Source organism: Triticum dicoccoides, chromosome 2A (assembly GCF_002162155.2).
Source record: "Triticum dicoccoides isolate Atlit2015 ecotype Zavitan chromosome 2A, WEW_v2.0, whole genome shotgun sequence".
Classification (NCBI taxonomy): Eukaryota; Viridiplantae; Streptophyta; class Magnoliopsida; order Poales; family Poaceae; genus Triticum; species Triticum dicoccoides.
Window position 1 is genome coordinate 762630465 of NC_041382.1, and position 11149 is coordinate 762641613.

The 11149-nt window shown below is 42.7% G+C and overlaps 1 protein-coding gene across 2 annotated transcripts; it reads right to left on the reverse strand.

Moving 5' to 3' along the window:
* Positions 1-1987: 1987 nt before the first annotated feature.
* Positions 1988-7016, reverse strand: LOC119357066 (uracil-DNA glycosylase, mitochondrial-like). Of its 2 annotated transcripts, none has more exons than XM_037624051.1 (7): positions 6643-7016; positions 6340-6560; positions 5198-5356; positions 4638-4668; positions 3943-4078; positions 3634-3717; positions 1988-2414 (listed from the first exon to the last, which is right to left on the reverse strand). In XM_037624051.1, exons 1-7 carry the CDS (start codon positions 6881-6883, stop codon positions 2348-2350), a joined length of 939 nt encoding a protein of 312 aa, XP_037479948.1. In that variant the 5' UTR covers positions 6884-7016; the 3' UTR covers positions 1988-2347. The 2 variants fall into 2 exon arrangements, with proteins under 2 accessions (XP_037479948.1, XP_037479949.1); XM_037624052.1 differs by having other exon boundaries at positions 6340-6557; positions 6643-7015.
* Positions 7017-11149: the final 4133 nt, after the last annotated feature.

Consider the following 11149-nt stretch of genomic DNA (forward strand, 5'->3'; position numbering starts at 1 on the left):
GTTCACAGTATAAAATCATTATAACCCACTACTAAAGAACACGTACGGTGACACAGAAGCGAGCCATTAGTGGGGTTTCGTACTGCCTAGCCTCACTCAAACAAGTGGTGGTAAATATCATATAGCAATTCAATATTGTCAGTGGTAATCGTCCTTTGCATTCTTGTGGCCACCCAATTCTCCCCTAGTGCCATACTTTCATGCAACTGGGAAATCTTTATCGTTTCTCTCTTATCTTCCAATCCTTTTCAACTTTTAGTTTCGAGGATGGAGTTGAGATTTCATTCATGTACCCAGGAAAAAGACACAAAGGCTGAAAAGAAAACGAACCTGCATCCAAAGAATCCTCTGTTTGCAGACAGGCCTGACGGATGGGCGGATTTTAGAACGTGATGTTTTGTTTCATCAATCAATCTGCAAAAGAGAACAAGTATAAACTATGAATGTCTATATCTCTAAAGACCATAGATAAAAAGCATGCACTCTGAATATTCTTTTTTTTTTGTTTCGGCATGACTGTTTTACAGTCTGTGGAGTTCCAGCTGGAAGTAAGCACACCTTATCTTCGCTTGGGCCGAGTTTCCCCACAGAATAAAGACTAATCCTGATTTCTTTTGTGATATTGTCTTAATGACAGCATCAGTGAACTGCTACCATCCTTTCTTCGCATGTGAGTTGGCTTGGTGTTCCCTCACTGCTCAGAAAAATAAAAAATACTATTATTTAGCAACATATACTAACTCCCACACATTTCAGAGGTTTCTGACTTGATTGTTTTCTTTTTGCAGCTTTGGGTTAGTACTTGAAGTCAGACTGCCTATGAAAAGCAATATTTTGACAGTCATCTTGCACCATTTTATACTCCCTCCGTTCCTAAATATTTGTCTTTCTAGAGATTTCAACAAGTGACTACATACGGAGCAAAATGAGTGAATCTACACTCTAAAATATGTCTATATATATCCGTATGTTATAGTCCATTTGAAATCTCTAAAAAGACAAATATTTAGGAATGGAGGGAGTAGGATTGAGCAGGTCTTTTCAACACTCATGGCTTTGTTGTTGTTCAACTAGATGGAAATTTGTTATGGATTGTATACCAACTTAGTTACTGCATATCGACCAACATGTTCGCTGTGTTGATCTTAACCTCTTGTCTATCTTTCTTTGTCGTGTTTTACGTTTGAAGGCGACTATTGCAGTGAGTTTTTTTGTTAATTACTGTTTAAACTACAACTTGTATTAGCCACTTCCGCATCTGCCCAGCCTGAAGCTCCCACTGGTTAGTGATTCTAATGATAACAATTTCAAATTGCTATTTCGGATTCAGGAAAAGGTATGGAATTCAGTCATGTAAATTTTGCACTGCAACTGCTTAGTGATTCTAATGTCTCTTTTTAATTGCAGAGATTGATGATCTACGTGCCAATTGTTCTGGACCGACAGCATCCCTGGCTGATATCTGCCTAAAGCCACTCAGTACAGATTGTGCTACCCAAAGTGTTTTGCAGGTGATGATTTTGATTGTCTATTCTGTACTCTGTATTTGAAACTAACTTGTTCTCAAGAATCTAATCCTTTTCTACAGTTATATTCTTTTCCCTATGCGTAGTGCTGAGCAATTATATTAAAATGGTGGTATTTGCTGCAGTATTTCCAGCTGGATCCTAAGAAGCATGATGATTTAGGTATAGATCATGCTAAATTTTGCTTTGAGGTAAATATCTACAGTTGAAATCCCTTTTCCTATGGACATTTTCCTTTTTTGTTGCAACACAAACCTTTGTAAACTATTGATGAATTCGCACTGAATAATATTGTGATACTGGATAGGTTTGTCAGCTAGTTGTATCTAAACACTAAACAATGTCTGCTGTATTGCAGCATTACAGTTCTGAAGAGACATGTTTGAGCACTTTTAGATCACCTATTGACCCTAGTACAATATTAGGCAAACAGGTCAATTTAACCGCAACGTACAAGTGCATCACTACAATATTAGGCTGATTGTTATACAATGATAGTACGTCAGAGGCGACCTAGAGCAGTTGCACATACACGGCATCTGAAAGGGGCCAAACCATTTTCAGGAGCCAGCATTTGGCACGATAAGTACAGTACATAACATAACTAGTAGATCCTCATAGGGTATGACCGGAGGGCTAGCAAAACTAGACGTGCAACAGCAAGCAGAGCGGCACTTCCAGCAGCAGCACCGAGTTCAAGTTGCCTCCAAAACGATGGCAGAAGACAATGGACCGAAGACGACAGGCACCTTCCACTAAATCATAAGGGTGGTTATCAGCCCGTCGGGCAGACATGTCACATGGTGTCTTCCGATGATTCCTCAGAGCTGCCAATCGATGGTGGATAGCCCAAGCCTCTCCAGGATCTGATTCGTCTGCGAAAAGTGCCTGTTCAAGATACAAACAGGAGAGGTCATAACATGGATATTTACAAGTGTTCAGACAATCCTTCAAAGGTAACCACAGGGGAAAAGTAGTGTTTGATTTGCTTGATCGGCCGGCCCCATGAACAGAGCACGAGATGGCGCGATCTAATCGATGTACGATATTATGCAGAGCCATTAACAGCAGTGAGTGAAAAGGCGAAAGTGAAAGTGATATTGAGTCAGGAGAGTTTAAGACAGGACACTGACAGGCGAAAGTGACAGGTATTCATCGGCGTGGACGGCCAGTGGCATTTGATGATGGTGCAGGTAGAGTTAAAGTTGTGTTCATAGGAATCAGGATAAATCATTATAACCCGCTACTGGAGCATGTGCAATGACCAAGATACGGAGCCAGTAAAGAAGTGGTGACGAATATAGCAGTTCAATATTGTCAATGGTATCATCCAAATCCCCCTAGTGACATACTGACATGCAACTGGAAAATCTTCATCGTTTGTCACGTATTATGCAGAGCCACTGACAGCAGTGAGTGAAAAGGTGAAAGCAATATCGAGTTAGGAAAGTTTAAGACAGGACACAAACAGGACAAGTCATAATGCGGATAATAGCAGCCGAGAGGAGCCTTCAAGGAAAACCACAGTGGGAAAAAAGTAGCGTTTGATTTGCTTGGATCAGCCGCCCCATCACCAGGGCATGAGAAGCCACGATATAATGGATGTTCCGTATTATGCAGAGCCATTAACGGCAGTGAGTTTAAAGGTGAAAGTAATATCAGGTTGGGTAATTAAAGACAGGACACTGACATGTGAAAGCGACGAGTGTTCATCGGCGTGCACGGACAGTGGCATTAGATAATGGTGCAGGTAGAGTTAAAGGTTTGTTCATACCACTACTACAGAACATGTACGGTGACAGAGATAGAGATACAGGCCATTAGTGAAGTGGGTTTTCGTACTGCTTAGCCTCAAACAAGTGCAAGTGGTGATAAATATAACAATTCAATATTTCTTGTCAATGGTAATCGCCCTCTTATTCTTGTGCCCACCCGAATCACCCAAGTGACATACTGACATGCAACTGAGAAATCTTTTATCATTTCTCTCCATCTTTCCATCCTTTTCAACTTTTAGTTTTGATGGAAGGATTTGATGTGTCTTTTATTTATATACCCAGGAAAAAGACATTGAACAAGATTTACTAAAACCAAAAGGAAAACAAACCTGCATCCAAAGAAACCTCTGTTTGCAGACAGGCCTGACGGATGAGCAGATTTTAGAATGTGATGTTTTGTTTCATCAATCAATCTGCAAAAACGAACAAGTATGTACTCTGAATGTCTCTGCTTTCCTAAAGACCAAAGATAACAAATACTCCCTCTGTACCGAAATACATGTCGCTGGAGTAGCTGACTTACTGCTACTCCAGCGACATGTATTTCGGTACAGAGGGAGTAGTATGTACTCTGAATGTCTGTGCCTTGTTTCAGCATGACTGTTACAGTCTGTAGAGTTCCAGATGAAAATGCTTACCTTATCTTCGCTTGAGCTGAGTTTCCCCAGAGAATAAAGACTAATCCTGATTTCTTTTGTGATACTGTCTTAATGACAGCATCAGTGAACTGCTCCCATCCTTTCTTGGCATGTGAGTTGGCTTGGTGTTCCCTCACTGCTCAGTAAAAAATTGAAGACTAGGTATAACTCCCGAACAAGTCAATTTTACCACAACATACAAGTGTGTCACTAAAAGAGATAAATTCAAATGCTAAAATTAAAGGTTGAAAAGAACAATGACTAGAGCATACAACAATATCAAGGTCATACTTCAACACTAGCAGCAGTGAATGAGGCACTGGATAACAAGTCCTACAATCCTAGTTAGCATTAAGGCCATGGGAAGCTTTAATAATAAATAAATAAATAATTTTTACCGTACATACCCATAATACAAACAGCTGTCTCAGATAACCAACTCCAGGTCTACAATGCCAAATAGAAAACGATCCACAAATTCCCACCAAGCTAGAGGAAGCTAATAACATCAAATACAGCAAAAAAGAAAAATACAGTTGCAACCACAAGAATACAGCGAAGCAAAGCTAAATAGAACAAAAAAAAGCATAGTTTCTGTATCAAGATTCAAGTGCATAAAGTAATTTAAATTGGTGTGCACGAATATGAGCTAAGGAACAACAGATGTTCAATCCTGATGAGAAAAACAGGCTTACCTGTTAGCACGGTATTGAGCATAAGAATACCCTGCAAGATACATGTTTTTTCTCGAGTTAGTAAGCACTATTCCGAAAGAAAGTTAAAAGAGAACTTATGGGGTGCTGCTGGGAAATGAGGAAACAGCACTAATCTGAGCAAATTTGGCCATAGGCTGTAGCAGGCATTGTTTTCTGTATATTTCTTAATTCTCATGAAGCTACCTAGTTTCAGAATCATCCTCGCCTTCTTGCCCATTAAGAGATTTTAATTGTTAGAGCTAAATATAGTGAAGCAACCAATTGCTTCTGCAGCATCCTATATGGGATAAATGGTAGGAAAATGTTAAATTACTTAGTTCATTTGATAACTGTAATGACATGTTGAGATGGATTTGGCCAAAACTAGAATAAAAGAAGAGGGAGACAATTAACCATATTTACACAAAAACTGTATTTGTGGACTTCTAGAGTGGAGGCACATGATTTTAATGGGAATTAATATTAAGGTAAGCTAAGAACGTAAACCAGTTGTTGGTGTGCATCTATCATTTACTATAGCGTTTTATCAAAGATTTTACCTGCACAGCCCATCTTTCCAAATTCCCATGGGATGGTATAGTACACCCTAGATCCTTATGCAGCTCTTTAAATATGTTTTGTAAGCTGGAAGGGATTTTGATCCCCTCTGGTACTGAAAATGACAATCCCATGGCCTGGCCAGGACCATGGTATGGATCCTGAAAAGTAGACAATCTTCAACATGAGATACCGAAAACAATTGCTACGAATGAATCTAAACTTTTGCAAGAAAAAAAAAACTTGTGGTATCTTGCGCACTATAATCATTAGGCAGCCACCATTAGCTATTACGGGATGCTAAAGCAAAAGTAGATAAGTACACTTAAAACGCTAAAATAAGAAACTTAGTGCACGATACAGATGTAGAGTAGACTCAAAGACAAATGAAGACCATATGGTAAGTTCAGCAAGCAAAGATAGGATCACCAACTAACAGCTGAATGAAAAGGTGACATGATATATATATACGACAGGCATATTTTCTGGTGACAAACCGATGTGGCAAATGTACCAGGCACAACAATGTGATCACAAAATCAAAATGGCATCGAAACAGTTATTCTAATCTAGCATAATATGAATATGCAGAACAGAGCAACAATTTCCAATCCTGCATACGGCATTGCCAAATTAATCCATCCATGTTTCGATTTACTGGGATTACACCACACAGCAGGCAGCACTGTAACAACAAGAAACTCTAGGCCAAAGTCAGACCAAATGCCTAAATTTTTATGTGAACTATATGATCCTCACAATGAAGTTATATTAGTGGAACTGTCGCATATTTCTTGACAGTGAAGCAGCAGGTGAACAAGTACAGGATTCGTAGACTTCAATCAGCATAATATGAATATGCAGAACAGAAGCAACAATTTCCATTTCTGCATACAGCATTGCCAATTTTTTCTATCCATTTTTCAATTTGATGGCATCACTCGATACACCAAGCAGCATTGTAACAAAAAGAAATTCTAGGCCAAAGTCAGACCCAATGGCAAAATCTTTATGTGAATAAGCGCTACATGATCCTCAGAATGAAGTTAAATTAGTGAAACTGTCCCACAGTTCTTCAGAATGAAGCAGCAGGTGAACAACAAGTGCAGGATTCGTGGACTTGAGTGACTTGGTATTTGGGTACCTGGCCGATGATGACGGCTTTGACGTTGTGGAAGGGGGTGGTGTGGAGCGCGTGGAAGACAAGGTGGGGCGGCGGGTAGACGGGCACCTTGGCGTTCAGGCGCTCGTGGGCGACGAAGCGGCAGAGGTCGAGCGCGTAGGGCTTGCGCAGCTCACCGGACAGCGCCTCCAGCCACGTCTCCTCCACCAGCAGCTCCTCCAGCTTCGCGCCGCCGCCGGCTGCTAGATGCGAAACCCAGACAGTTCAGTTAGAATCCTGGCTAGCTAGGGTCCGGAGAGCGGGGGGCGTGGAGAAAGGGGGTACCTTTGGACTCGGCGAGGCGGAGGTTGCGGCGCGCGCGGGCGAGCGCGAGGTTGGTGTCGGCCCTGCGGCGCTGCTCCGGCGAGAGCGCGGTGGGGTAGGAGGGGGAGGAAGGGGAGGATGGGGAGAGGGAGGCGGCGGGGGCGACGACGGAGGGTTTGGCTGCGCTGGAACGGAGGCGCTTAGCGGGGCGGACGAAGAAGTCGGCGATGGTCTTGGGGGCGGTGGGCGGCGACGGCGCCATGGGGTGGGGATTCCGGGGGACGAGCTCCGATTGGGGTTTCTGCAGGCCGTGGTCGGTAGGAGGGGAGGAAATGGGCGCGCGTGGCGAGGCGGGAATGGGGAGGAAATGGGCGCGCGACGGCGGGATTTTTTGGGCGCCGCGGTGCGGTGCTCGCCGCCGTCGTGGGCAGGGCACCGGGGTTATTGGTGGGCTCGGTTGGGCCTGGAAATAACGCCGGATGGTTTCGACAAGAATGGATGCCCAAGAGGCTTTTGCCGGGAGCTCCTATACAGCGCTGCAGGCGCCCGTTAACGATCCGGCGCCTGCAGCGCTGCTAGCATGGGCCGGCCCACTAGCGTGCTGCCCTAAGTTTTTTTTAAGTTTTTTTACAAAACTAAAAATATGAAATTAAGAAAGGTTTACAGATTTAAAGAAAAAAAGTACATTCATTTGAAAAAATATGTTCATATCTTTAAGAAAGGTTCATAAATTTTAAAAAAGTTCATCAATTTGGAAAAAGTCCATTAAAATTGAAAAAAAATCATCCAATTTAGCAAAAGTTCATAGAAATTGAAAAAAGTTCATGTATTTTTAGAAAAAGTTCAGGGAACTGAAAAAAAGTTCATAAATCAAAACAAAAAATCGTCCATTTTCAAGACAAATGTTCATTAAATTTCGAAAGAGTTCATCAATATTAAAAAAAGTTCATCAGTCTCAAAAAGGTTCATAGAATTTTCAAAAAAAAATCATCAACCGGCGCCTAGATGGGCCGGCCCATTTACGGACGCCACAGGCGCCAGTTAGCAAAATGCACGTTAACTGGCGCCTGTGGTGCCAAATAGGAAATGCCGCTTTTGCCACTGTCTTTGTCAAATACTCCCTCCGTTCCTAAATATTTGTCTTTCTAGGCATTTTAAATTAACTATACATACGGATGTATGTAGACATATTTTAGAGTGTACATTCACTCATTTTACTCCGTATGTGGTCACTTGTTGAAATATCCATAAAGACAAATATTTAGGAACGGAGGGAGTAGAAACGATGGACTCCGCTTTGAGCGACCACATTTTCGTGGAGCTCTTGCCCAGCCCACAGAGCTCCGATCCGCTCCCTCAAAAAGAAGAAAAACAAAATGGCGGGTCATGCGTTGAGAGCTTTATCCAACAAAAGCATTTCTAGGGCAGTCCGTGATGAGACTGGTGATCAGGAATGAAGGTTCTCGTTCTAGCTGACTTTCGATGTGCAAGCACGCTTGACACAAAAATGGGCTGGTACGGCGTCACTGATCTAGATAAATACTGAACTACAAAAGAGTTAAAAGATGAAGCTACCTCTTCAATTTCGACTAAGATCGGTGCTACAATTGAGCGATAATTGCAGCGATTGTTTCCCACGTAGTTACACAAAAATACCGGTGACATAAATATCAGAACAAACTTATCAAAACTTTTTCTCAAATATGCACGAATGTGCATATCATATACTAAAGAAGAAAAACGTGAAGAGACCCTCCAGGTCTCCACCATAGTTACAACCTTAGGGTTACAATTGTTGTTAAATCAGAGCCCCATCATCCACCTGTTAAAGGCACTAAAGAAAGAATCGAGCCCTCCTTGAAGTAGACCAGCCGCCCTCCAACAGCGGCAAATCCAGAAATTCAACATTGGGTGTTAAAAAAATCGCACCTTAATAGAGAAGCCAATTTGTTCACGGAAATGCAAATACAAAATACAAAATTCACAGTAGCAACTATATCTCAGAAGATTACGAAAATTGCAAAATAGAGAAAAAAACTACAACATGACCATGCGCTCTATCATCTTGAGAGCGAGATATGACACACTATCATCCTTCACCTGCTACTAGTAGGACTAGAACCATTTTCATAAGCTTATAAACAAGGCTATAAGTACTATTGTTTATCTTAACAACCATAGCATAGTAATAAAAAGGTGGTATATGTTCTTGACCTTTCTAAACCTCTCATCTCTAACCACATCAGTAACGAAGTGTGTAATTTGATAAGAGATATATATCAAATCTTCCCTTGTGAGATCCATAGGATAAAGATGTGCAAGCTTAACCAAGTGTCATATATAGCTTAAAATTCAAAGATAATTCATCGACTGCTCTACTGCCTACAATTCAAAGACAATTCATTTGTTTTTTTCTGCTAATGAAATCAAGCAAATCCTCACACCTTAATGTCGTCTACAACTATACCCCTCTGAAACCAGAATAGCTGCTACACATTGAGTTGAGGAATGTGTCGAATAAACGAATCAATGCTTGCAGTTTCAGAATTGGATGGAGATTCACCTTAGGCTTAGAGATTAAGGTTATTGGAGCCAATTCCTGCACTGGTACGCTCCCCTCCCCGCCGTCGACGACCACGGTGGCCGTCGTCGCGATGCTTGTTCCCACCCTTTGTGCCGCAGCATCCCATTCACGTCTCCTCCCCACCGGCGGTGGCGGACACGACACTATGGGGCTTGCATGTATCCTCCGCGGAAACCATGGGGGAATCCGGCGGCCCGTGGCTCCCTCGCCTGGGCATTTCTCGCCATCGGCAGAGAGTCACGCCGCCGCCTCATCCATGGGAAGAAGAAAGAGGCTGGCGGTTGCGTGAGCCTCTGTCTCCTCTTGTGCGTGCGTGCATGTGGACTGTGGACAGAAGTGGTTGCTGGTTGCTAGCTTGTTGTCGGGCTAGTGGGTTGCTCATGAACTGAGCCTATTGGGCCTTTAGGATGGTATTTACTCCCTCCGTTCCTACATAGTGGAATCTCTACAGAGACTTATATTTAGGAACGGAGGGAGTACATATATACTCTTTTTTTTGCAAAAATAATTGAGTGTACATCTGTACACCCATGCCTCATGGTGGATTCGGCCTTGCCCTGCAAGTGTTTCCTTCCTGCATGATGCACCTTAGGACGGATTACAACGAAGGGGTAGCCCCACTGAAGACAACCGCATTACGGTGTTTCCACATCTCCCGTAAACCAAGGGCAACGATCGCCTTATGGATTCGGCCCTGCCCTCCAAGTGTTTTCTTCCTGCATGATGCACCTTAGGACGGATTACAGTGAAGGGGTAGCCCCATTGAAGACAGCCGCATTACGGTGTTTCCACATCTCCCGTAAACCAAGGGCAACGATCACCTTGATGTTTCTCTACAAGTATGTAGCCAAACTTCAAGGTGTTTTCCATAAACCAATTTTGTTAGAGGTCCACAACAATGATTCCTCATCACTAACCAAGAGAAGAAGTGGCACTGAAGTGGTGCCGTGTGCTTCCAGACAAAATCGGCACAGAGAGCAGTTTGCAGACTGTTGGAAATATGCCCTAGAGGCAATAATAAAAGCATTATTATTATATTTCTTTGTTCATGATAATTGTCTTTATTCATGCTATAATTGTGTTATCCGGAAATCGTAATACATGTGTGAATAACAGACACCAACATGTCCCTAGTAAGCCTCTAGTTGACTAGCTCGTTGATCAATAGATAGTCATGGTTTCCTGGCTATGGACATTGGATGTCATTGATAACGGGATCACATCATTAGGATAATGATGTGATGGACAAGACCCAATCCTAAACATAGCACAAGATCGTATAGTTCGTTTGCTAGAGTTTTTGCAATGTCAAAGTATCTCTTCCTTCGACCATGAGATCGTATAACTCCTGGATGCCGTAGGAGTGCTTTGGGTGTATCAAATGTCACAACGTAACTGGGTGACTATAAAGGTGCACTACAGGTATCTCCGAAAGTATCTATTGTTTTATATGGATCGAGACTGGGATTTGTCACTCCGTATGACGGAGAGATATCACTGGGCCCACTCAGTAATGCATCATCATTATGAGCTCAAAGTGACCAAATGTTTGGTCACGGGATCATGCATTACGGTACGAGTAAAGTGACTTGCCGGTAACAAGATTGAACGAGGTATTGGGATACCGACGATCGAATCTCGGGCAAGTAACATATCGATTGACAAAGGGAATTGCATACGGGGTTGATTAAATCCTCGACATCGTGGTTCATCCGATGAGATCATCGTGGAGCATGTGGGAGCCAACATGGGTATCCAGATCCCGCTGTTGGTTATTGACCGGAGAGCGATCTCGGTCATGTCTACATGTCTCCCGAACCCGTAGGGTCTACACACTTAAGGTTCAGTTACGCTAGGGTTGTAGGGATATGTATATGCAGTAACCCGAATGTTGTTCGGAGTCCCGGATGAGATCCCGGACGTCACGAGGAGTTCCGGAATGGT

Excerpts from the sequence above, each read along its gene's own strand:
- LOC119357066 (XM_037624051.1), bottom strand. The coding sequence starts at position 6,883 with ATGGCGCCGTCGCCGCCCACCGCCCCCAAGACCATCGCCGACTTCTTC. Across the intron at positions 3,718-3,942 it reads TCAGCTCAAGCGAAGATAAG|ATTGATTGATGAAACAAAAC; the intron begins GTAAGCATTTTC and ends TCGTTTTTGCAG. Across the intron at positions 2,415-3,633 it reads AGAGGTTTCTTTGGATGCAG|GCACTTTTCGCAGACGAATC; the intron begins GTTTGTTTTCCT and ends TATCTTGAACAG.